This window comes from Centrocercus urophasianus, unplaced genomic scaffold, assembly GCF_019232065.1.
Source record: "Centrocercus urophasianus isolate 14NV4802_14NV808 unplaced genomic scaffold, USGS_Curo_1.0 seq_13, whole genome shotgun sequence".
Lineage (NCBI taxonomy): Eukaryota > Metazoa > Chordata > Aves > Galliformes > Phasianidae > Centrocercus > Centrocercus urophasianus.
In genome coordinates this window covers 24,137,845-24,163,404 of record NW_024884475.1, presented here as the reverse complement: position 1 = coordinate 24,163,404, position 25,560 = coordinate 24,137,845, and the positions used below count along the sequence as shown (strand labels likewise).

At 40.6% G+C, this 25,560-nt stretch overlaps 1 protein-coding gene across 5 annotated transcripts; it reads right to left on the bottom strand.

Annotated features, from left to right (window-relative positions):
- Nucleotides 1-5,425: 5,425 nt before the first annotated feature.
- SPATA18 (spermatogenesis associated 18) lies at nt 5,426-25,131 on the bottom strand. 5 transcript variants are annotated; one of them, XM_042812896.1, is made up of 13 exons: nt 24,923-25,131; nt 22,834-22,939; nt 22,612-22,727; nt 21,614-21,717; nt 18,251-18,346; nt 14,857-14,991; nt 13,970-14,207; nt 12,858-13,016; nt 12,163-12,338; nt 10,215-10,338; nt 9,743-9,808; nt 9,483-9,532; nt 5,426-9,014 (listed from the first exon to the last, which is right to left on the bottom strand). In XM_042812896.1, exons 1-13 carry the CDS (start codon nt 25,007-25,009, stop codon nt 9,002-9,004), a joined length of 1,470 nt encoding a protein of 489 aa, XP_042668830.1. In that variant the 5' UTR covers nt 25,010-25,131; the 3' UTR covers nt 5,426-9,001. The 5 variants fall into 5 exon arrangements, with proteins under 5 accessions (XP_042668830.1, XP_042668826.1, XP_042668827.1 ...); XM_042812892.1 differs by lacking the exon at nt 18,251-18,346; XM_042812893.1 differs by lacking the exon at nt 18,251-18,346 and having other exon boundaries at nt 9,487-9,532.
- Nucleotides 25,132-25,560: the final 429 nt, after the last annotated feature.

Genomic DNA, 25,560 nt, shown 5'->3' with positions numbered 1-25,560 from the left:
TGTTAAAAGCTGGAGGATGGCTCAGCAGCCCAGCATCTCCCTGATATGCACAGGGCTTCTTCATCTCTCCAGGCTGGCCTGACCCTGCAGAGTGCCTTCTGTTCCTTCTTGTTTCATGCAGAATGCCTTCTCCTTTACAGCACCTCACCATCTGATCCAGCCCAGACGTACATCCCTGCTTTATCAGCTCAGCATCTTTTTTCACATTTTACTTGAAAATGCACGTAAGAGATAAGGAGAAATTTATTCCAGGTGTCAAGAATGGAAAACGAACAAATCCTTGTATGGAGAGAGGTGATATTATGCAATGGGAACACTCCAGGATAATTAGAAAGAGAAAAAGGTCTCCTCTCAGAGATCGGTGGTTAAGTTTCCTTGAAAATATTTTAACTATTTCACGTCTCAGCAGGATTTCCAGCACTATCTTATCCAGAATGCATCTAACCAAAGCACTAAGAACACTTCAGAAATACGGTCTATGTTTTGAAGAATGCCAAAATACAAACACAAGAATGACAACTCAGCCCTAAATCCAGAGTTCCAGAGTGGTCCTGGGGTCTGTGCTGTCCATTCTGTCCTGTCCTAGGCTGTGCCCATTGCAGCTTCTCTAGAGTAACCAGGCATATCACACCTCAACAGGCATCAAATCAGCCTTCACATTACAGGCCAAGGAATGGACATGTTGTAGCTACAAGCTCTCTATTATATGCAGGCCATTTTCCAGACACACGTCCTGTTTACTCGGCTCCTCACCAGCACAACTTTCAGTTTAAAATGGGAACAAAACAAACGCACCGCTTGTTCCAAAATCCTAGCACAGTAAATGCACACAATTGAATAATTGCTACCATGGTAATGGTTTATGACTTACTCTATTTAGCCTGGTTCTTTGTAGCTGCCTGAATATATATTAGTCTGCTTTCTGTGGGTGTAAGTCTGGTTTTGATTAGCCCTGTAGAGAGCTGTCAGAAAGTCAGACTTTAGCAAATAAGCCCCTGTAGGTTCACTTGGAAAAGCCTATAAAATGTCTGCTGTTCATTTAAATTAGGTTCAAAAACACAAGCCTGAAAGCTGCCAGTGTTTATATGTTTGATTATGGGTGCTTTTTCTTGAAGGGCAGAGGAGGCTGGGAGAAGAGTTATTCAGGGAACAAGCCTCATTAGGGTGGTGTAGACCGAGCCTCTCACTCCGCGTATGGAACAAGGGACGTAGGTCCAGCTACTCACTCCTATCCATGAAGTGAGGGACACATGAAGTGATGGTTGCATTTGGCTGAGCACACATGCTAATTGGAGGAAACAGTTCACAGGCACCAAGAATCATCTGCAGCTTATCTAATGCTGGCACTTTATTAATTGCTCCCAAAGACTGAGGCTTTTCAGACTTCATTTTAATTAGAAGGAACAGTTGCCAAAAGCAATTTCTCCCAGGCAACTTTCATCATTTGTCAAAGTCTTCATTTATCTCATATTATTACAAGGCCAAACTGAAAAAATAATCCTAAGAAGAGCCCATCTATTCTGATTCTGAGAAGTCTCTTTGTCAGCAGTTGGAGTGAACGCTTGTCTTGCGAAGACCTTCTGTCCTCGGTTCAAGAACATCTCCCAGGTGGCTTTGTTTACTAAACTCATGTTGCCTGCTTGGCTATTACTTGTTTCATAGTTTGTACATGAACTGATGGCATCAAACCATCCCTTGATGGGGGAAGTACCATCTGACCAAGGGAACACAGCCCCCGAAATTATAGCTAGCCTTGGACTTGCAGGAAACAGCACAAACCTGGGAGAGTTGCAGAAAATTTCACAGAGGTTTTTGTTTATAACAGCATACATATACTGCACAGATGGCCACCACATCCCTTGGAGAATTTAAAAGACAGGTAGATATGACTGAGAAAAAAGCATTTCTCAAGAAATTAGAGCCATATTAGAGTCATTCCAGAGTTAAGAAGTTAGATATCTTATGGAATATATTGATTCGACTTTTAGCTCTTGTTGCAAAATAATTCAGCATGCATTACATACTTTTCATGTGGAATTTCTAGTATTTCATTCTGCTAATGCTAACAGGTACCTTCTCTAAACTGAGAAGTACCCTATATTTCAACATGGTTGTAGCAACACAAACACCACTGCCACGTTATACATGCAATCATAGAATCATAGAATAGTAGAATGGCCTGGGTTGAAAAGGACCACAATGATCACCGAGTTTCAACCCCCCTGCTATGTGCAGGATCACCAACCACCAGACCGGGCTGCCCAAAGCCACATCCAGCCTGGCCTTGAATGCCTCCAGGGATGGGGCATCCACAACCTCCTTGGGCAGCCTGTTCCAGTGCATCACCACCTTCTGTATGAAAAACTTCCTCCTAACATCTAACCTAAACCTCCCCTGTCTCAGTTTAAAATCATTCCCCCTTGTCCTATCACTATGACCCTCATAAACAGCCATTCCCCCTCCTGTTTATATGCTCCCTTCAAGTTCTGGAAGGTCACAATGAGGTCTCCCCGGAGCCTTTTCTTCTCCAAGCTAAACAAGCCCAGTTCCCTCAACCTTTCCTCACAGGAGAAATGGGTGTCCCAAGTTCTGATTTTCTAAAATAACTGCGCCAACATACGGAAGGCATTTAGAGATAGAAAATCAAGAGCCGTAAAAAAAGTGTACTGATGGATTGACATTCTAGAAAAGAAATGAATCATGAGTTTGAGACAACTGAGGATAATGAAGCTTCATAACTGATCACACATATTAATGTGTGCACATTAATGTATGCTGGAAAAGATTAATATCATCCTTCAGAAATAAGATCCTTTGTGGGATTTTTTGTGGAGATGCAATAATGGTATAATTAAAATGACAAACATCATGATCCAAAGCTCTTGTTATGTCTTGTGCACCATTCCTAGTCAGCTGTACTCAAGAGAGATGGATTGAAAGAAGAATATACACAGGGGCTGTCAAACAGGGTAATCAAGGCAGCAAAGTGCCTCTTTCTTCCAAGATGAAAAGCTTTGGTTTTTTTAAGCTGAGAGAAACAAACACCAAGCTGAGAGGTGAGCTTGGTCTACAGGAGCACATCTGTAGGGTAAATACCTAAGGCGGGAACAAGGACATCTGTGCACAAAGAACAGTGCTGACAGAAGAACAAAGAGGTACAGCCTGGAAGTGAGCAAATTTGGGCTGGGACTCAGAAGAAAACTTCTAAGCTTCAGAGTAGTGAAATTCTGGAGCAACACTGCAGTGAGACAGGGCATGGCACAAAGCAAACTCATTTTTTGAACAGCAGCTAATCAGTTTGAGAACATAATCATCCAAAGCAGTTACTGTGGTGGCAATCAGGTTCCATACAGTGCTGCTTCTTCCAGCACCACACTGGGGGCTCAGGAGGCACAGCTGATCCTGATTAGAAAATCAATAAGAGATACAACTCTAAAGGAGGGAGCGCGCTGCTGATTTAAAGACTGGCAAAATTTATTAGAGGAACACCTCTTTCGATCATAGGGAAGAATAGAAAAGCTTGCCAGACAGCTGTCACTGCTCAACAGTCTCTCAAAATATAACAGTTTGGACACTTTTTTTTTTTTTTTCTTGAAATAGTTAAGAAATAGAAATAATAAAAAATGGACAAACATTAAAAGCAGTTCAAACAGATTTTCAATGTGATTTTCAGTTGGGGAAGAAGGTACACTAAAGCACAAATTATTTGAAAAGAGCAGTTTGAATATTATCAGATTAACACCATTTCTTTTGGAGAGCCCATTATTTCCTTTTTAAAATGACCCAAAACAGTACAGACCTAAACCAGCTTCTTCGAATAACAGATTGGTAGTGACGTTCATCAGCCATGTGTCAGGATTTTCCCATTCTTACCTGGCAGCAACCTGCATCAAATCACTCAGCAAGCTAACTCTCTGCTTCACATCTGCTCATACTGCTCCGAGCTGCAACACTCATACACGTACCTGAGAACCTCTTTCGGCAGCCGTCTCTTCCGAGGGCCGGGAGATGCTGTGCCGGTGCATGAGGCAATAGTGCCATCTCGTGGGAAATGCTCCGCTCCATCAGCTCCTCAGCTGGGAGCCTTCCTGCAATCTCCAAGGCTTTCTCCAATAAACCTATATGCAGGTTTTAATTTTTTTTTCAAGTTGACCCCTTAGGGTTAGCACATAAACTTTCATCTAACACGCCTTCTGTCACATTCTGAGTGCTGTGATAAGGTTTCCTATGGTTTTTATTCTGCTCCATGCTAATCTACAAACCTAGCTACACCTGAATGCTTTGCAAGGCACAAGAATGCTGCTGCATCTTTCATTTCTCCCTGTGGAAGGAGAAGCAAGAGATGTGTGCAGGAGCAAGGGCTTTTCTTCTAGCTAGCTCCCAGTGGCTGGCCACTTAGTGAAGGCAGAACTGCCCTGCTGTGTGCTTCAGCCTTTACAGCAAGGTTTCTCTTCCTGCTGCCACGCTTGCCAGCTGTCAAATGCTCTAAGGCCACCCCAGCTAAAATTCCAGCAAGCACTTGAGACCTGGACAGCCTATTCCTTTGCAAAGAGGGTCGATTTAGATTGAAGATATGGAAAAATTCTTTTACAGTGAAGCTGATGAAGCATGGGCAGAGGTTGCCCGAAGAGGTGGTGGAAGACCAGTTCCTGGAGACACTCAAAGTCAGGCTGGATGGGGCTCTGAGCACCTGATCTATCCATAGGTGTTCCTGTTTGCTGCAGGGGAATTGGACTAGATGTCCCTTCCAACTCTAAGGATTCTATGATTCTATGGTGGGGGGTTACAGAGCTATCCGATAGACATTGACAAAAAATAGGAATTAAACAGGAGCATGCATTCATAGCAAGTTTCTTCCTGCAAGCTGCGCTCAGTGGATCTGAACACAGCCATGAATGAATCTCAGGCACAGACTGGTGGCTCCACAACACTATTAATTCAGCATTACCAATGAAGCCAAATGTCAGAAAAAATTGGAAGAGATGACCTTCACTTACTGCCTGTACACTCTTGCCAGTGTGACAGAATTTGTACTTATATCTCACAATACAATACAATTATATTACAAGTATTATAAAGTACGAAGAAACTGTTCCAATTATCTCTCTTGTCTTCCTGTTTAAGGCTCTGGGGTTTTCTTGCACTGTTGCACATGCACTGTAAGTTAAACACACACTGCCTAACTGAAAACTCCTGTGGACAATCAGTCACAACTCCAGATAAACTATGCCACCCTGGTTCCAGTGATACCAAGAAAACAGAACACATGCTTATGCTGAACAGATGTCACCATGAGGTCTAGCATCAGACATCCATTTGCAGCAACGCCAATTGAGATCTTCCTCATTTTTATTTTCTTATTCTTATTTTAAAATAAATTCAGAGCTGGTCAGGTGATCTTAGCATTAAAAAAAAAAAAAAAAAATTAGGCTTGATATTTTATTAGTTCTTCATACTAGCTAATTAACAATACAGTTTCGAGCTACCAGTTTAAAACACACTGTTTATTCAGAATAACTGAAGTCGAAACGTTATTTTGACTGCAGTTAGTCATCCTTGAAATTTTGAAATTTCAGTCTGAGTGAGAAAAACATATGGTACTAACTGGTATTAATCAACTCAAAATGCTGACATTTAAAGTTTCATACACAATTCATTGCTTTAATGGCTGACGAACTTTAGAAAGTACTTCATTTAAACCACGCGCTTTTTAGGTCAAGCAATACACCATACACAGATAGACTGGAAATGAAAACATGCATTGCATTTTTATATAAAAGGCTGGTCCAGCTCTATCTGCACCTGATTATAGTTAGGTAGATTCCTGCCCAAATTATAGTTACCTGTAGAAATCATCAAGCTAATCATCTTTTGTCAACTGAGTCAGCCATAAAGGATACAAACAGTATGAGAGGTCATAGGGCAAAAAGGTTTCTGTGAATAGAGGGTGATTCTTCCAAATAATAAGTGATAGTCTTGTTCATGCTGTTGTGTGTGTGCATGTACCATCAAAACAGAGGTAGACTTTCACCGAAGGTCCTGAATGCAGTTTACAAAGGTAAGAGTTACGTCTGCCAAATGTGTTTTGAGTATATTCCCCTAATTGGAAAGACTGAACTTTCAAATTTTCATTTTCAAATACTTAACATTTCTTTGAGAATTGTCTTTCTGCAGTGTATACATGTATTAGAGAATACAGCTGTATTCTCAAAGTACACCACTCACTTCATTTGTGTCATGCTTTCATCTTCTAAAAGCAAAGAAGCATGGTGGGCTCTGTTTGTGCTCAGCCTATTGAGTGAAACAGCTTCCATGTAGACAATACACCTGCAGATCAGCACAAGCCTGACAGCATTGCTTACATGAAGCAATCAGAAAACTGTTTCCAACCTTTCAACCATAAAGCAAACTTTTTTTAGTATAAGTGATCAGTACGCTTCATGACTGAAAGAAATACAGTATAGTCCTAAAACTAAAAATGTTCAGTCTGGCACACACCATTAGAGCTCGAGGCCATAACAAACCAATTTTCAATGCTTTAATATAGTGCTAGACTACTTAATGCTGCAGTAAGAAAATCATTGTACAGTTCACTCATCAAAAGTGACTGATAAAGGTTACATAAAGATGAAGAACAGTATTTCCAATGGCACTGTTACAGGATGACAATTTTTTCTCATATACACAACTTTTTTAATTGGCCACCTATTAAAATCCATCCTAATAGTATTGTTCCTACTTCGCTCTACTTATGAGTGTAGCATTACTCAGGCTTGCAGATGAGAGAAAAGAAAAAAAATTCTTATGATTTTTAAAGCTCTTATTAAATTACCAAATAATCAGCCTGATATTGATAATCCATTCTTTCATAGGGTCTTACAAGCTTTTACAGCAGTCCTTTTTTACATGCTCTTTCATATTTAATGGTTAATTCGACATAAGTTTTATTGTTATGCATTCTCTGCTCTGTTGTCATGTGTATAAAAAGAAGCACAGGAGCTATTCACGTCTAACCTGACACGAAAAGCAATCCTGACTGACCTATGGGTTTAATTGTCTGTAAATAAGCTGTGCAGGCAATAAGTACTGTTGTCTCTTTATAGGAACATTCAGGCTACTGAGTGCAATTCAGTACAGTAACCATTGCTTGTAATTAAGTGCTGCCGTGCAGCAGACTGACTTTCTATGTTGCTAAGAATTGTTTGCTCTGCAAAAAAAAAAAAAAAAAAAAGCATATAAGAACTAGAGCTACTTTCTCTAACAGCTCATCAGCTGCTATTTCACTAGGTTGTTTTTTTTCGGGTTTTTTTTTGAGATTACTAGCTCATCCCCATACATGTGGGACAAGATGAGGTTGTCCACCAAGCAGCGTCAGTCTCACTTTTACAGCCTTTTTCAGGTCTTTGGGAATACTTGTCCCTACTGTGACCATAGGTGTGTGCAAGTCTGGAACTATGCTGCCTCTCATGCTTGTCAGAAAGAAACATGTTCTTGATGTCATCTTAATTTTCTCACAGTTGGAAGAGAAACTTACCTCAATTCAAAATAACACATGCTGATGAAAAAAATACACTTTCTTATTTAAACAAACAAACAAACTTGCATTTCTTTAGCCATTGCTAATAAAAAGGTTTTGAGAAATTCTTCATTTTGTTGCTCAAAATCATACTTGGGATACCTAATTATCCTGTTGCCACACAATCTGCAGGTGCTCAGTTTTTTCCACAGCTGTGGTGGTTTGAATCATGAGATCAGTGCAGAAATATGCAGGTTTGCCTCAAGCCCAGATCCGCAATGGCTCTCAGTAGGCTCTTAGAAGAGGACTCATTTCACTTTGCATTTTCTCTTGATTTTTTCAGATAAAGCAAAGCACATAAAATCCACACACCTCTCATTTGTGTCTTCTTCATTCATTCGGGGAAACTCTGTGAATGGTCTTTTATGTATGAGACTTCATTCTGCTCTCATTGGCTCCTAACAGGCCTAATTCCAATGAAAATGTATTTGTTGAACAAGAGTACAGCTGATTCATAACTCATGCGGACCAATGCTAAAGGCTGCCTGAAATCTGTGCCAAAGAGTTTAGTGCCAAGGTCTTAAACCACACAAGAAGCAGTGAGAAGGGGTGTGGATATACGAATCTGTACAAGATCTCTGGAAAGAAATCACAGAATTTGTTCATGCAACATAATTTTAAGTACAAAATAATTTCAGAATCATTTAAAATATTTTTGTTCATGCTATTAGAGGAACAGCAATGAACTGTCATGTTCCAGTGCACAGGTTATTGCAACAGGAGGCAGAAATAAAGGATTTTTTTTTTTTTTATCTTCTAATTGTTTACATGCCCAAAACCACAGAGATAAATCTAGGGAAAGCTGTAGACTTAAATATTGACTGGAATGAAACAGTGAACTTGGTGAATTATGTATCAGAATTACTATGACGAATCTTATATTTCTATGTAAAAACTCAAGACCCCAGACAGTCATCCATGTGACAAAGAAGATATTTAAAAGGATGTGTCTGAGAATTTCACATCTCATTTTCTAAAATTGTAAATAAGCACCAGCTAATTAAATCGTTTTCAAGAAACAACTAACATCAACATTCTGTAACATTCACCATCTAAGTTATGCTAAAGATTCTATCAAGATAAAATGAAATATTTGGTATCTAGGGAAACCATTCTACAATTATTGCATCTATCTCCATCCATAATTACAGCAAGGGCACCTCAGTGCTCTGTAACCTTTGCAAAATTGATATGACATATATGGCACTTTTTTTTTAATTGGAAGGGCTGAATTAGTGTCATAATAGGTCATAAATAAGACTTCTAAAGTGATAAAAACACACTGAAAAAAAAGCAACATAATACAGTCCTTTTTGAGTTCACAGCCATTCACATTATTGTGACATTTGAGGTATTCCTTGAAGAGGAAAAGGCACAAGCAATGTTGATGGATGCAGATGTACAAAATCACAGGAACTTATCCAGCTATCTTAATGCCCTGTTGAAGAAAAATACGCATTTCAGCACAGTAATTTTTCCTATATCTCTATATTCTCTGGGCTTCAAGGTGAGTGCAAATTCATATTGCTTCAACTCCTCCCACATCACCCTCCCCACTTAGCTACCTCTTCAGGTTTGTAAAGGCATGGAGCTAGCCAGCATGTAGATAGATAACTGTCACTCTTGTGCGAGGGGGGACAAGTTTTACTTAATAGAGACTAGGCCAAAGCAAAGGCAACCAGCAAAAAGAAAGCATGTGACAGTGGTTTGAGCAGAGTGAAAAGTAATTTCAGATACAGAAATTTCAGCCCCTTTTCATACACAGAAAAAGGGCTACTCATTTTAAGAACAAGACTTGGACAAATATTTAAGAGTCAAAGACATTCAGCATATTTTTTTCATCTCTTTGCTCAGTCTTCCAGGGGCTTAATGTGAAAATCATAAATCATTAAGAACTAATTCCCACCTACTTGGACTTCCACTTCTCCGTGGTGAAGGACTACGGCTTCGAGATAACTGCAAGACAAACAGAATGGAGAATTCAGGTGTGCTAAAGATCAGTACCCAAGAAAGGCATCTGGGAACCCACCAACATTTGGAAAATTTGCATACTTTACTCTCTAGTGCAACTCCAGTGGTTCAAAATCAAATTCAGCAAGTCCCTACTCTTTCTGAGTTTAAAATATCTGATGTTTTTTAGACTACCAGCATTCAGTTGAGGCTTACATGAGACAGAAGAGGACTCACGCTACGGCTGCGATTCCGACTTCTACTTCTGCTCCTGTGAGACCACTACGAGAGAAGAGATTAGCAAACCTCTTTTAAGAGAGTGTTTACAAAAAGCAGACTCTGCAAGCAGACTTGTCATGCTGGGACAAGGTGTGAGAACACAGAACAAATAGTAAACACAGTGAATTTTCTTCCTATAAAGAGCTCTGTCAAGAGTAGCACAACTTTTATTCCACGACAAATCTATTAAAGTAAATTGAACAATTCATCTTAAATACACTATGAGAATTTAAATCTTACATTTGACATACACCACTCCAGCCATATAGGGAACAACCTAGAATTCATCTTTTTAAATTTGAAAAAAAAAAAAAGCTTAAATCCAATTACTTCCCTTAAGACGTTGATTTTAAAATAGAGTTTAAACCCAATGACTTCTCTTAATACACTGCTCAAGGAAAGTACATACCAGAGCTCCTCTTTTTGTGACTGCTTCTCCCTTCACAATCACAACATCATTTTCCATTAGAGCAGGCCACACATGATAGGCCACCAAGGCAGCTGTAAAATCTGAGTCAACACTACGATGATACCTGTAGTAATACAGTGCACAAGAAATATCTGTGTTTAAGTGTAATATGATTCTTCAAGTTACCAAGGCTGATAAAAAGCATAATATTAGTATAGTTCATAAGCATCTTTCTTGACATTATTTTTGTGATATGCAAATAAGTTTTGTTCAAGTGAATCCATAAAAGAAATCCATTCACAAACCAGCCTTGGTAGAACAGTTCAAATGTCTGGGAGGCCATGTATTTGTATATCCCCCACAGAAGTCAAGGCCCTTGGGTTCACTGACAGATCAAATCTCCGGAGCAGTTTTTTTGACAGTCACATTCATCAAATCTTCCTGAAGTATCTTGTCAAAATGAGACCCTTATAAAGGATATTACAGAAATGTTTGGGATACTAGGATGTAAATTTATTATCAAGATTATGTGACACGAGATTTTACTAATTCTACTAATGAGATCCTCAGATACTGATAATGAAACAGTGACTTTCCTAAAAATTATTTGAAAGGGGTGTATTAACGCAGCAGATATATATTACCTCCCAAACTCTGCAAAATTGTCTGAGTAATAAATGCCTGGTTTTGCATATTCAAACTCAAAACAAATACCAAAAAACTGAAACAGAAAGTAGCAACACATATATACATTACTAATGTATATACAATAGCAACTCACATAGAAGAACGTCATAAATAAGCAAGAAATTCTGCTGGAGGAAGACATAAGGTAAAATATGGTTTGTTCAATCCTTTTATAGAATGCCATAGCATATATCTATGCTATATATGTAAATGCATTTATGCCATACATATATCTATACAGGTAGACAGATAGATGTAGGCATGTGTGTTCATACACACATCTCCCACAGCAGCACACATTAAGCAGGTGTAGAAAACATCTGAAGACTATACTCTAGCATTGCTGCCTTCATACTTCAGCCAGTTGCTTTGGATATAAAATAGCTAACTGACCAGTATTTGGACAGTTCTAGTCATGTATGACTTAGTACTCTGTTGAAGGGTTACTTTTGTTTTTATTTCTCTTCTTGGCTTTCAAGATCCTCTCATTTGAGCTCCATTCTAATTTATTTTATTATTAGAAGCCTCTCTATTTCTGCAGCATTTCTTGCTTTTAAGAGCAGCTTTGTTTGAGCTACCAATCCCATTAGTTTTCTTGAAGGCTTGGGAATATTCTGTCAGCCAACATAGCAATCAGCCCTAAACTCATGGAAAAAAAAAGAAAAAACAATGTTATGGTGTGTATTTTCTTTAAATAAAAATCCCATCTCCAAAAGGTGTTTTCCTTTTTTCTCAGCTCTAAACTAGAAGAGACAGGAGCATATTATAATCCATACATCATATATCAGCCACAGCCTGAAAATCACAGTATAGATGTTGATAGATCTTGGTATCAGCCACCAACTGGCAGATGTCAGTAAAAATGACTTACCAAATGGACTAGAGAAAACAGAGCAAAGATGCAGGCATTTTATAAACACTGGACAGAGATAGAGATTAAGCAGAGAAAGAAAGAACAATGACTTTCCTCTGAAAAGATAAATTGAATAAAGAGATTAAAGCTTATCTTGAAAAATTGCTATGCTGCTCATTAAGAAATAAGCTATAAATGCTGGCCTATATCCCAGCATTTCTATATAATTATAAACTTCAAAAACATAGGGAATTCACCATAGACCAGGAATATTTGCACCAAATTAGTGTTTTCATCAATCTTAAACCTTTATATTAGTTAGGAAAGAAATAGACTATGCAATCTGATGGATTTTTTCCATCTTTGATTTTTATAACAAGAGTCTCAATGAAAATAGGGCATTCTTACTTGGTCTCACTGAAGAGCTCACCATCCATACCAAAGGCAATATCAAGAGGAGGCGTGAGTGTCTGCATTGAAAAAGCCACACGGCATAGCTCTCGAATAAAACTGCTGATGACAGCAAAATCAAATTCTGGTGTGGATGAAATCTTTGGGTTGATGCTCATGGAGCGAATTACTTCCTGAAAATAAACAGAGTAATTAGAGCTCACTACTGCTTTTATTCATGGGAAAGTAAGAAAATCCATCTGAAATATGAGTCTCAGCTTCCCACACTTAAAAATCAATATAAAAGGCTCTCAGAATTGTTATCTTAAGTTATTGCAGAAAATATTAGCTTCATAAAGCTAGAAAAACAGAAATAGAGTTGACATCAGTCTTAAGAGGGAGGATACAGTTTTTCAGTACAGAGCTTAAGAAAAATAATAAAATTCACCTTATATTTATGTGATTCATACAGTAACACTGCATCTTATCAACACTATTATTCTGACAGAGATGTTAGAGTCGTAGGCAAGTAAAACAAGAGAGGATTGGGCCATAAGAATATTATTCTGGAAAATAAACTGCTACAGGACATAAAATCCATGCAATAAACTTCTCTTCCTGCTCCAGGGTACACTGCATTTCTAGTTTACACAGTGAATTTATTAGCTACTGAAATTGATCAACACATCCCTTCCCTGCTGCCCTCGACTTACATTGACGCTGGCTTGAACATCATACAGATCCTCATGGCGAACTATATAATCCATAACAGTGTCTTCAAGTGACTCGGGCCCTGAGTGCCCTATAGACAGTGTCTTTCTTACACGCATTTTGAACTGCCTGTAGGCCATCTTTGCTGCTTGGAAAGACTCCTGGAAATATATAGAAGGTCCAGTTAAATGCAGGAGATTGCAAGGTCAGATTTTTGTCTGTCTGAAAGGATAACTTTAACCCGGTGTTATAGTTTTAAGGAGGAAGATAAAACATTGCTGTAGAGGTGATGGCTGAAAATACCTCTCTTCTGGAGGGGCTTCTCTGATGAAATCAAGTTATGATTTATTTTTCAAAGCTGGGATTGAAAAGCTTCACAGGTAACACTCCAACTTGGCATATAGGATATACAGACACACATACACACACAGTAGAAGTACATTCCAAGACATCAAGTACATAATTTAATAATTGCATTTTGGTGCTACAGTCTAACATGTCAGACAGCAGTACTTCTTGTCTGTTGGGAAGAATGTTTGGGTAAAGACAACTGTGGAAAAAGAAATTGCAGTAAGTTAGATGTGCTTGGGATCACACACATTAAAAGATGCACTGCCTCTCTGACACAGGTATGGACTACGTGAATTTCATTAGACAAGAAAATTAAACACAGAAAAAGGAAAACAAATTTCTTCAGGCTGAGCTCACAGTGAACATGAGGTATGTAGGTAATTTCAAGGGACTCACAAAACTAGAAAAACATATAACTACAGGCAAGAAGGAATCATGACACGAAACATTTTCAGCTCTGTATAATGTAATATTTCCAAAAGTATTCATTTAAATGGAACAGTGATGCTTAGTGCAAGAGTCATCTGCCTTTCGAGCCATTCTAAATCTTCTTATGAGTCTCTCTTAGCACATGTACTGCAGATCACAGACCCTGTTCTAATGCAAGGGCAAGACGGAGGTAAAAGGACATTAAACTAAGTTTAATGTAGAAGTGGGAGGGAAGGAAAAGGAAAACGAGAAATTTTCTTTTTTGTACTTCACAAACATAATGTAATCCAATCCAGCCATAGTATTTTATGAAATGAGAAATATTTTTTCTTACCACTGCTGCTGTGTATATTATCCTCTGCACCACCTCCATATCATTGATGTACATCCTCAAAATTCTCTCTGCATCAAAGCGATCTTTAGAATAAATGTCCCCAAAGCGAGCAACCAGGAAGGCATGCCGTGAAGCATTTGTGCTCCTGGCTCGGCCAGGTGAGCAGCTCCTCAGGGGAAGAGGACTAGGTGACCTGCTCCTCATGCGCCTCGGGGAAGGAGAGCGGCTCCTTGCAATCCTTAGAGAGACACACAACAAAACGTGCAGTCACTTCAGCATCTGCAGATGCCTTGGCCTAGTGGCAGCTTTACATCAATTTAATTATCATCAGGAACACTGAGATTTGAAGGCAAAACAATCAAAGTAAAGCTGCAGCTGATTTAGCATGAAGGCATTTGTGTCAGTGTATTTCATGGGCTAGATCCTAACTGATAAAATAAAACAGCTTCCAAAACTGTATAAAGCTATTCACTTTGTTCTGGCTAAACACACATTTAACTATGAAAACTTCAGAGATATATTTCTCTTCCAGTATCACTGGGAAGCTGTGAAGTTGAACAAATGAGAATAATAATTTCTGCCCCATAAGGTACAGTATGCAAAGAGGACTTAGAAACAACAACAAATCATCTGTTTTTATTCTGTACAGTTGTTTTCAATGAATTTTTTTAAAGCTATTCTATTTGTTATGAGCTCAGGATAACTGTAGAAAATTAAAAGTTAATGCACTAGGAGAAACCAGCTTAAAGCTGGTTTATGTTCCTCTGCAGCCAAAGTACAGAAGTTTAACTTCTGTTCATGCTTCACATTAACATGAGGAGCCACCTCACGCCACCTAACCTTCACAATTTCTCCAATCCTGTGACTTCTTTGAAAAATGGCCCTACCTGCTCTGCAAAACAGACTTCTGAGCATCCAGGATAGAAAGCTCATCCCGCAACATTTCAATCTGCTGCTCACAGTCATTCAGATGATCTAACCTCCTCAGAGAGTCCTCCTCCCGGGCACGGGAAGCCTTCAGACTTAACCACATGGAATAAAGTCAGTCATGAGATGCCCTTCTACCAACAATGCAAATCATCTATCAATTAACCCTTATCAAACACGAACAGGACAGGAGACTCTTTTATCTTATTGTATTTCAGCACAAAAAAACAATACTCTTAAGTACACTTTAAAGTGCAAAGGTGCCCTGTGGCAGGAGACAGGATACACTGCACTACGTTACAGCAGAGATGACTGGCTAACTTCTGGTGTCCTTGAACTACTTTAGATCATGAGGTCAGAGAAAACCATTGGTTTCTTTCTCATATTCTGACTCATCTAGAGTCAGAACTTGAAGGAAATTATAGGAAAAAAAACTGAGCTGACAGTTCTTTTCTCACATCAGGTCCTCAGTTACTTTTCTTCAATTATTCTGCTCAAAAAACATCACTAATGCTGTTATTTGAATAATACCAGAAGCAAATGATTCCTCTTCCACTCCTTCCCCCCTCCCCAAAGAAGTGTTTCTCAAACATCTGCAAATTTACAGTCTATTGCTTACTCTTACATAATGTTAGGAAGCATCTCAACACCTCCACTTCCCCTGCTAGCACAAATACCACTCTTGTTTTCCTCTTTCTAAAAAAATACCAATGCTTTCTATTCATTTTGGAGGTATTCAGTTTGTCCTCCCTTCTCTTTACTAATGAGCACTGGTGATATTTTCCACAATCTGAACCTGAATGAAAGTTATTACACCTATCAGTTGGCAAGCTTTCTGCTCAGAAGTTGCAGGAAAGCTTTAAGGAGCAGGACTGAGAAGATCACAGGTGATAAGATCAGCAAATCTGTCACGACTGTCCTTTCAACCTGGTTAGAAAAAGCTACAGATAGAGAACAGTGTTTTATATCCACTTTTATTTCCAGTTAAGGCTAGAATCCATTCCTTGATGTTTGAAATTCCACCATTCCACTAGGAAAAAATACAACAGCCTTGAGAAACTGTCAAGAACTCTTTGGATAAGAGCATCTCACTGCTAACCTCCAGTTCGGAACAATTCAGTAGTCACAAGGACTCTCCCCATTCCACCACTCCTTTAATTAAGCTTGACTCACACAGAAATTCAAGGCAAGAACAACACACTTATGTATTTTTTTCCACACCCATTTTTTTTCTCTATTTTTTTTTTAAGAGTCCTCTCTGACAGAGAAAATACAACCTCCTAAAGTCACTGACTACAGGTACCACACAGAACGTTAATAATTATAATCACGTTTATCAAAACTTCTTTCTGCTAACCTACATAATATGTCCTCTACAAAGCAGATGAAGACAGAAAAGCCCTCACGACCTTACTTTCTTCAGCAAGTTGTCTGGCTTCACTCAGTTTGATTATACCTTGGCAAAACTCTAAATATCCGAGGAGTGAACTTCCACTTATAATAATACTAATAGGATTTTGTTCAGTCTGCATATGACAGCAGGTTTTCCACGGGAGACCCTGAAAAACTTCCAATTGTATTTAAATATCGATTACTATTTATTAAAAAAAAAAAAAAAAACTATTTTTGTTCATAATGCTGCAGTAAAAAACTAAATCCTGTTATAATGCATATCCCAATATAACAAAGACTTACACTGACTCTGCAAGTTAATTATAATGAGCCTAGAACACATTTGCTCTAGCAGCCCAGGAGAAAGAGGTGTCTGGCAAAAAAAACGATTGAAGTATACAAGACAGATAGACTACAGATAAGATAGATGAGTCCAACAGCTATTCCAAAAAGAAAAAAAGAGTCAAAAGCAAAGGACAGTCCTGGGAAACTGCTATTTCAGTAAAATAGATAAACAGATAGAGACAGATATATAGATAACAAGACAGAAAAATGGATAAACCTGCCCTGGTGTCGCAGGCAGGTGAAGACTCGGCAAATCTGATTTTACTCAGCTGAAATGGTTACAGTTTTTATAGAATCATCTGAGTTGGAAGGGACCCTTAAAGATCATCTAGTCCAACTCTCCTGCGATTCTGAAAAGCTGTTTCAAAGAACACAGAAATTGCTTCAATCGGAAGTTCAGAACCCAGACAAAAGACACAGAGTTGTCAACTAAACTGAGGGTGAACATGAACAATAAGCGCATGGAGATTCCAGAAATCCTGAATTCACAAAAAGACAGGAATGTTTTATTGTCTGTCACTAGTACAAATGTCGACACGAATTTCCATGCAGTCTGCATTAAGACCTACACACGGAATTTGTGAGAGGCTTTGTTCTCAACAAATTGCTTTCATCTGGAAAACAGTGGTCAGCTTTCATCTAAGAATTAAAATATTAGTATGAGCTACTTTTCAGCTAAAAAAAAAAATCAAAAACAGAAACATTTTATGGGAATGCAAGTCTATCTTCTATGTATCCATTCAAAAAGTTAAAGTCTGAAGTGATGAACACCTACCAGGGAAAGTCCACAGATGAAATCCATTAATTTGTATTATTCCAGAAGCAACGATAGGCATTTAGAATCCCCACTACTCTTTCACATTCTTTTCTGATAATATAACCATTAAAAACAAAAACAAAAACTGGGCTACATTTCATAACAGTGAAGAATTATAACTGCTTCTAGAACTGTAGAACCAGCCACAAAAGAAAATTAGTTTTAAAAGCTACCGCACTTAAGTGGAATGGGAAGTCCCCCCAGTTGCTCTATTGATCCAAATTAACTCTCCAGATGTGACCAAGACATTAAGGAACTGTAAAAATTTTTAAAGCAGAGACAGCAACATTACTAATATTCATGTACAGTTCTGTGCAGACAGGCAAAAGGATCTGGAAAACACTCTGAAAGAAAAAGCCTAATAAATAACTTCACCTTAAGGCAGAGAAACCAAAATGTTTTCTATCTAACATATATCCTTACTTTCAAGAGCATCATAGCAGGAAATCCATGTCTGTAGTTCACTACATTCCAAATATGGTTCACTCCTACTAATTTCATCTGCAAGACTGAATGCTATCAAGCCGATCATTTCGAAGTAACTTTTCCTCTAACCTAAATAGGCTAGAGGAACCTAACCTCTTGAAGCAAGAATAAAGTTTCTTCTCACTTGGATTGATTTGTGCTACTTCTTCCTAGAAAGCAGAGAAAAAAAGCTCCAGGATGTCAAGACATAGACATATTTTCTCTATAGCATAGGACTGTGTAGTAGAATAAACAGCATTCACTCAGGTAGAAGACAGACAGTCTTTGCATGCTGACTTTCTGTCACAAATGCAGCAAGATTAGATTTTTCTTACGCTGCTCTTAGCTGAATAATTTCATCTGCTGCTGTCAAAAGAGTAGTGGCTGATTTGGTCTTTGTGTCTTCAAGAGCCAACTGGGTTTGTGCCAGACTGCAAGAAAAATTAATAACCTTCATGGCAAAGGCAGAGATTCCACCAGAGAATTTAATATAACTGTTTCAGCAGACCATATCTGTACCAATTTAACATATGAAAACCATCACAGTGATCTTTGTGCAGGCTATCGGCACACAACATAGTTTATAAAAGTCATATCTGACTAAGCAAAAGAATTATTTTGCTACAACTCATGTTTTTTTCATTAAGGCTCAACCAGTTTTTCATCTATTCCAGCAATTTACAGTGCTCAGAATGACTTCACTGTCTGTAAATGGGGTATCATGGGACATGAATTCTTTCTTTTGCATTTGTCCCCTGTTATCAATAACTACACAATAACGACCCGTAGCATCATTCATCCTGAAAGGATAAAAGCACAACTTCTCTTCTGCCTGAAATACCTAGAATTACTTCTTTTGAGCTTTCTGCCTTCCAAAGTCCTGCCTTTGTAAAGCACAGCCAGCCCCTCACTAACTTGACTGCACAAAGAATCCCAGCCCACAAGGCTGTGAAGAATCTTTGCCACTTCTTACAGAACAAGCCTAAACCTGCCTTGTTTTGTACCGCAAACTGCCACATGCTCAATCTCTGTCGTGAATAAATTTCCTTGTATTTCTCAACTTGACCATCCAACACTTCTCCCCAGCTCAGCAAATAAAGTCTATCCACACAGGAGCATAGGATGAAGTGCTTCATGCTTAAATCAACCTTTATATACACAGAACTTCATATGTACACAGAACCACAGAATAGCTGAGGTTGGCAGGGAGCTCTGCAGCTTGTCTGGTCCAACCCATGCTAAGTTAGGGACACACAGAGCATGCTGCCCTTTTGAAGGTCTCCAAGGAGACCACAACAGTGCTCAATTGCCTGCACAGTGAAGAAATGCTTCCTGATGTTTAGAGGAAAACTTCTCTGTTTCAGTTTGTGCCCACTGCCTCTTGTCTCCTCCTCCAACACCCAGCACCACTGAGAAGAGAGTGGCTCCATTTTCTTTACACTCTCCCCTCAGGTATTTATTTATATACATTTGTAGGATCCATTAATCATACAACTAAGTCAAGCTCCAACCCCCTGCCATGGGCAGGTTGCCTCCTATCAGATTAGGCTGCCCAAGGCCCCATCCAACCTGGTCTTGAATGCCTCCAGAGATGGGATTCCACAGTTTCTCCGGGCAGCCAGCGCTAGTGCCTCACCACTTTAATTTCCCACAGCTCTTCTCAATGGTCAGAAATATCAACACATGACAACTCCTTTGCTTATTAAATCTTCCAGGCTGGAATTATTTTTGCAAGATTACCTAATTCTGGCAAATTTGTTGGACAAGGGGATTGAATGCAACTTCAGTAAATTTGCAGATGACACCAAGTTGGGACGAAGTGTGGATCTGCATGAGAGGAGGGAAGCCCAACAGAGGGATTGGCTGAGGCCAATGAGATGAAGTTCAACAAGACCAAATGCTGGGTCACAACAACCCTATGCAATGCTGCATGCTTGGGAAACTGAAAAGCGGAAAAGGATCCTCTGTGTTAATTGACAGCCAGCTAAACATGAGCAGTGTGCCCAGATGCCAAAAGAGGCCAACAGCATCCTGGCTTGTATCAGAAATAGCACAGCCAGCAGGAGCCTGAAGGATCATCCCTCTGTGTTCAGCACTGGAGAGGCCGCATTTCAAGGACTGTGTTCAGTTTTGGGCCCCTCACTACAAGAAAGACATCAAGGCCCTGGAGATCCATAGAAGGGCAAGGAAGCCGTGAAGCATTCAGAGCACAAGTCTTACAGGGAGTAGCTAAGGGAACCAGGATTGTTTGCAGTGGAGGAGGCTCAGGGGAGACCTGACCTCTCTACAGTGACATGAAAGGAGATTGTGGCAAGGTGGGGGTTGGCTGCTTCTCCCACGTAACAGTCACAGGATGAGATAACAGACATAATGGCTTTAAGTTGTGCCAGGGGAGGTTCAGGTTGGATAGTAAGAAAAATTTCTTCTCTGAAAGAGCAGTAATGCATTGGAACAGGCTGCCCAGGGAGGTGGTAGAGTTACCATCCCTGGAGGTTTTCAAGAAAGGCACAGATGCAGCACTGAGGGACACACCTTAGTGAGCATACAGTGATGGGTGGACAGTTGGACTAGATGATCTTAGAGGTCTTCTCCAACCTTAATGATTCTAAGGAATGCAAGAACAAAATAACTCTTTCCTCCAGATGTTGTGGAATCTTTCTCTGTTTCACCTCTACACTTCTGATACTTAATATATACTGACTGTAAGACTTTTCTGTTGCCTTATCTTCTTTCCAAGGAGATGCACAGATCTTTAACTCAGAAGTGAGAGACTTCCTTGATAGTCAAAAATCAAAATGTCTGCATTTATCCAAAATCCAGATACTTGGGGAGTAGCAGGCATCTGCCAGACTAGGATACATGATGAAATATTCTTTCTACTAAACCGCTTTTTCAATTCTAGCTTACGCAGTTCTCAGACCTGAGAACTTGATGTTCCTAGGATTTCTTAATAAAAGCATTAACTTACACCCCTTTTTGTATTAACCAAATGATCAATGATTTTGTGATACTGTGATTGTGAACATTCATTTTTCTCACACTAAATAGAATACAGTGGAAAATATCTGCCACTTGGAGTGGCCTCAGAAATGTTCTTGGAAGTGGCACAAACTAGACCAACTTGTTTATGAAGCAGACAAATATTTTGCAACTACAGTGCTCCATAAAATGTGCTTCACGCAATCCAAAAACTGTTCAGTCCCATTGGACTACGTGAAAATCTGCCTTTCTTCTTTCATCTTGCCATAACGGCTTTAGAACTTAGAAAGCCATGTACTAATTACATATTAATTATGATATGCTCTACATCCTTCAATAATGATTGCACTGAAGCTACTTTATTTTTTATCAATGTTTGCTCAGCCTGTAAAAGTCTACGAACTATAATTTAAATGAGATGGTTATGGTCTATACAGGACTCTTGTCTTGAGTACTGCCGTGTTTGCCAACACTTCTTCCAGAAGCAAAACCTATCGGGTCAATCGAGGAATCTAAGTATGACTGTATCACCTGTAGCCCACTTTGAACACAAATGGCATATTTTGAAACACTGATTTTAAGCCAGAAATGAACAATTTTACAAATCTTCCAGTATTTAAGTATCACTAGAAAAAAGTATTGAAGGGAAAAAAAAACAGGGAGGGGAGGGGGAAGAGCAGGATTCTTATGGGGAGTTAACTCCCAGTTAATTCCCCTACTCTTGCTGCACATGGTCAAGTTCCAGACGAGTTGATGTCAGTTCTTCCTGCAGCTCCTGCAGCTGAAAAGTCTGCCTCAGTTGTCTCTCTTTCTCAATTGAATCCTACAGTGAAACAAAATAACAGTTTCAACATTCTACCTTACAGAATCCTTCAGTAATTCAGCAATCTTAGCATGCATGTTTCCAAAATCTTCAGTAAAGACCATAGAATCATAGACTTGCTCAGGTTGGAAAAGACCTTAAAGATCATCTAGTCCAACCACAGCCTAGCCATACTAACCATAATAACCATAACTAACAACCCTCCGCTAAATCATGTCCCTGAGCACCACATCCAAACAGATTTTAAACACATGCAGGGATGGTGACTGAAGCACCTCCCTGGGGAGCCTTTTCCAGTGCTTAACAACCCTTTCAGTAAAGAAGTTTTTCCTGATATCCAACCTAAACTTACCCTGGTGCAACTTAAGACCATTTACCCTCGTCCTGTCACCTGTCACCAGTGAGAAGAGACCAACCCCACTCTTGCTGTAAGCACCTTTCAGATACTGGAAGAGCAATAAAGTCTCCCCTCAGCTCCTTTTCCCCAGACTAAACAGCCCCAGTTCCTTCAGTTGCTCCTCGTGGGACATACTCTCCAAGCCTTAACCATTTCAAGGTAACTGAAAATAAAGAGTTTTGACTGACTATGCTATGAACAAGTACAGATTTGTGAATTCATGCACACGAAATAGAAGAAATACTCACTGAAACAAGTCAGGTAACCTTTATATTTCAAGAAAGCTGCACGTACAGCAGCGTGCCATGTTTTCAACAACTGATAGATGTGCCTTATGGTACTAAACTGGTAACTGCACAGCAGGCTTTTCTTCAAACTCTGAATGTCATGTGCAGTTGTTACCATGAGCAAAAAACAACATATTTCATTCAGCAAAAAGAGGAAGGGAGGCTATTATTCCCTTAAAAAAGTCCCTTAAAAATAGACTTCCTACCTACCTGATTCAAGGAGAGGCTAGTTTCAAAAAGCCTTCCTGAAGTAGCATGGGAAAACCAAGTCCCTAACCATGGCAGGAGACGAGTTTTTATTGTCTCTACACCTGCATAATGCCCACCTGGGAAAATACAAGCATTAGCAAACTGTGAGACACACAGAGAGGCAGAGCTTAAAGAGATGGCACACGTGAAATGTGCCAGTAATAAGGCAAGGCATTGATTTACCATCTTGAGATGTCTCATTGAGGATTGTGAAGAGCTGCCCTTGAATCATAGATGTCATTTCTATTAATTCACAGCACTGGTTCAGATTTTGATCACAGGAATTGATCTGTAAATTAATTGGTATTAATAGACCTGCCTGGAATTTCTTGCTTAGAATGATTCCTGTTGTGACCATGACATTAAAGGGTTGGCTCTTTATGTGACTTTATTATTATTATTATTATTATATTTCCACAGCTATTTCTTACTGCACCCTTCAGAATAATCATCTTCAGAATGATCATGTTGCTAATAAACACACAGGCTACGCATCAGGATTCCATGGCCCCATTAAGTCACCACCAGACAAAACTAACTCCTTCCCCCAGTGACAAACAAGCTGCAACCATAAATAAAAGAATATAAAGATGCATTAAAATCTTTTAACAGTTTTTTTTGTTGTTGTGTTTGGTTTTTTTTTTTTGCTTGTTTGTTTTGTTTTACATAGTACATTATGAGACCGTTGGATGAATAAAAATTAATTCAAAGTACAATTTTATGTATTAGTGGAAGTAACACAAAGAAGGCTTTTCTTAAAAAAACAAAAAAAAAAAACAAAAAAAAAAAAAAAAAAAAAAAAAAAAAAAAAAAACACTTCATCAACAACCACAAGAGCTCTTTGTAGTTTCACCTGATTTAAGAGTTATCAGCTGAAACAAGCAATACTCAAGTCTGGGCAAACCCCAGCATTAAGCTAGGAAACAACAGAACAGTAAAATTAAATAACTTTCAACAAATACAATTCCCAAAAGGAAATCATGGAGCTCAACTTCTCAGGACACTCCTGCACCTGCCAGGAAAAAAACACATCCTTTGTACCCACTTCCTTCATCTTTATTTGTAACACAGCTATCATCTTCACCTTGCATTGACCACCAGGTCCTTATGCTTCCATGGCTCCACGTAGTTCGTAGGAGCTTTGAAAACAGGAATGACCCTCACCTGTCCATAGTCGCCTCAAACAGCAGCTTTCCTCTGTCCTCAAGAAGTACAGTCTCACCCTGCATTCACCAGAACACCACCGCAAATTGCATTTTTCCAGCTCATTACACTGACATGACACCCACAGTGCTCCCATCTGCCAGCTCTGCTCCTCGCAGCAGAGAGCCGCTTGTCTCCATCTCCAGGACCTGTGGACTGCACTCACCCACCTCCTGTGCTGTTGAGCAGCCCCAAGGCCCGCTGCCAGCACTCACATGCAACGTATAAGGTGAGTGCTCCTGTTCCTCCTGGTGCCCCATGCTCTGCAAACCTTTACCAGCCTCCTTCAAACTACTCCTTAGGATTGCCCTCGGCCAGGAATCCTGCACAAAGGCTGTAACCCTGCACACAACAAGGTATGCACAAAAGGGTCGCATCTCGGCTCAAGACCTTCACCCACCGGTCACAGCAGCAGGCTGAGGGCAGCCGCAGTGCCCTGAAACATAGGAGTGAGGATGTGGCCATCGTCACTGCTGAGAATATTTACAACTTCCAAGCCTCAGTCCCCTCCATCGCCACACCTTCCCCTCGATGTAACCCTTCCTGACCTGCTCACACGGTTTCGCCCCCTCCACCTCCTGCCCTCTTCTCTCTTCACACAGCCCTGCTGCTGCCTTGCAGCCGAATCCTCCTCCATCCCCTCCCGCCCGCCTCCAGCTTTCTCCTCCCCGTGCAGTTCTCTGCCCCCAGGCCCCTGCGCAGCACTCCCCGAGCACCCTCTGCCCTTCCCTTGGCCGCTGTTTCGCCTCGTGCCTCCTACCACCTGCGTAGCAGAACTCTCTTTGACTTTGTCTCGGTTACTGCAGCGCGCAGATCCCTTCCAGCTTTCCACCCTCACCACAAGCACAGGAAAACTAACAACGTTGCAGCTGTGCACGCCAGGAGGCAGCAGCGTGTACACGTGCGCGTCCCAAAGCGGCGCTCAGAGGACAGCTGCGATCACCGCGGAATCACAACTCGGCGGGCTCCGGGCAACCGCCGCCTCCCGCCGCCCCTGCGGCCGCACGGCCGCGCTGCCCGCGGATCCCGGGGAGAGGCAGCCGATGCGGGTTTCCGCGGCTCTCCGCACCTCATAGTCCTTAGACCAGCTCTCTAATTTCTCTTGCATTAGCCGGCAGCTCTCGGCTTTGACAAGCTTCTTCAAGCTGCCAGCCATGCTCGTGGGCAGCTCTCTCACGGGTGGGCCCGTGACCGGGACGGGCTACTGCGGTCTCGTTGTCCTGTCCTGTCCCGTCCACCCGCGAGCCCTCCGATGGTAGCACGGGAGGAGCTGATGCCTCCCGCGGGGGCTCACGGCTGTAGGCGGCGCCACGGCGCCGCTGCCTTTATAGCCGCGATTATAACGTAGGCCGGCCGCGGCGGGTGCCAGGACGACGCAAGCAGGGCGCGCTCTGCTTGTAGCAACGGGGCGGCCACCCCGCGGCGTCATTGCCCTCCCCGGCCGGGCCCGGCCCAGCGCGGCGGGGAGCGCAGGGGCATGCGGTGCGTCCGCCAGGTGGCGCCATAACACTTCTATGCCGTCTGCAGCCGCCCTCGCTGCTGCTGCCTGCTCGGGCGAGCGGTCGCCCCGCTGGTACAGGCTTGAGGAGGAGGCGGCGATGGAGCAGGAGCGATGTCTCACCGCGCCCCTCTTTTTCATTTCCTAGCGTGGAATAAATAAATAAATAAATAAATAAATAAATAAATAAATAAATAAATAAATAAATA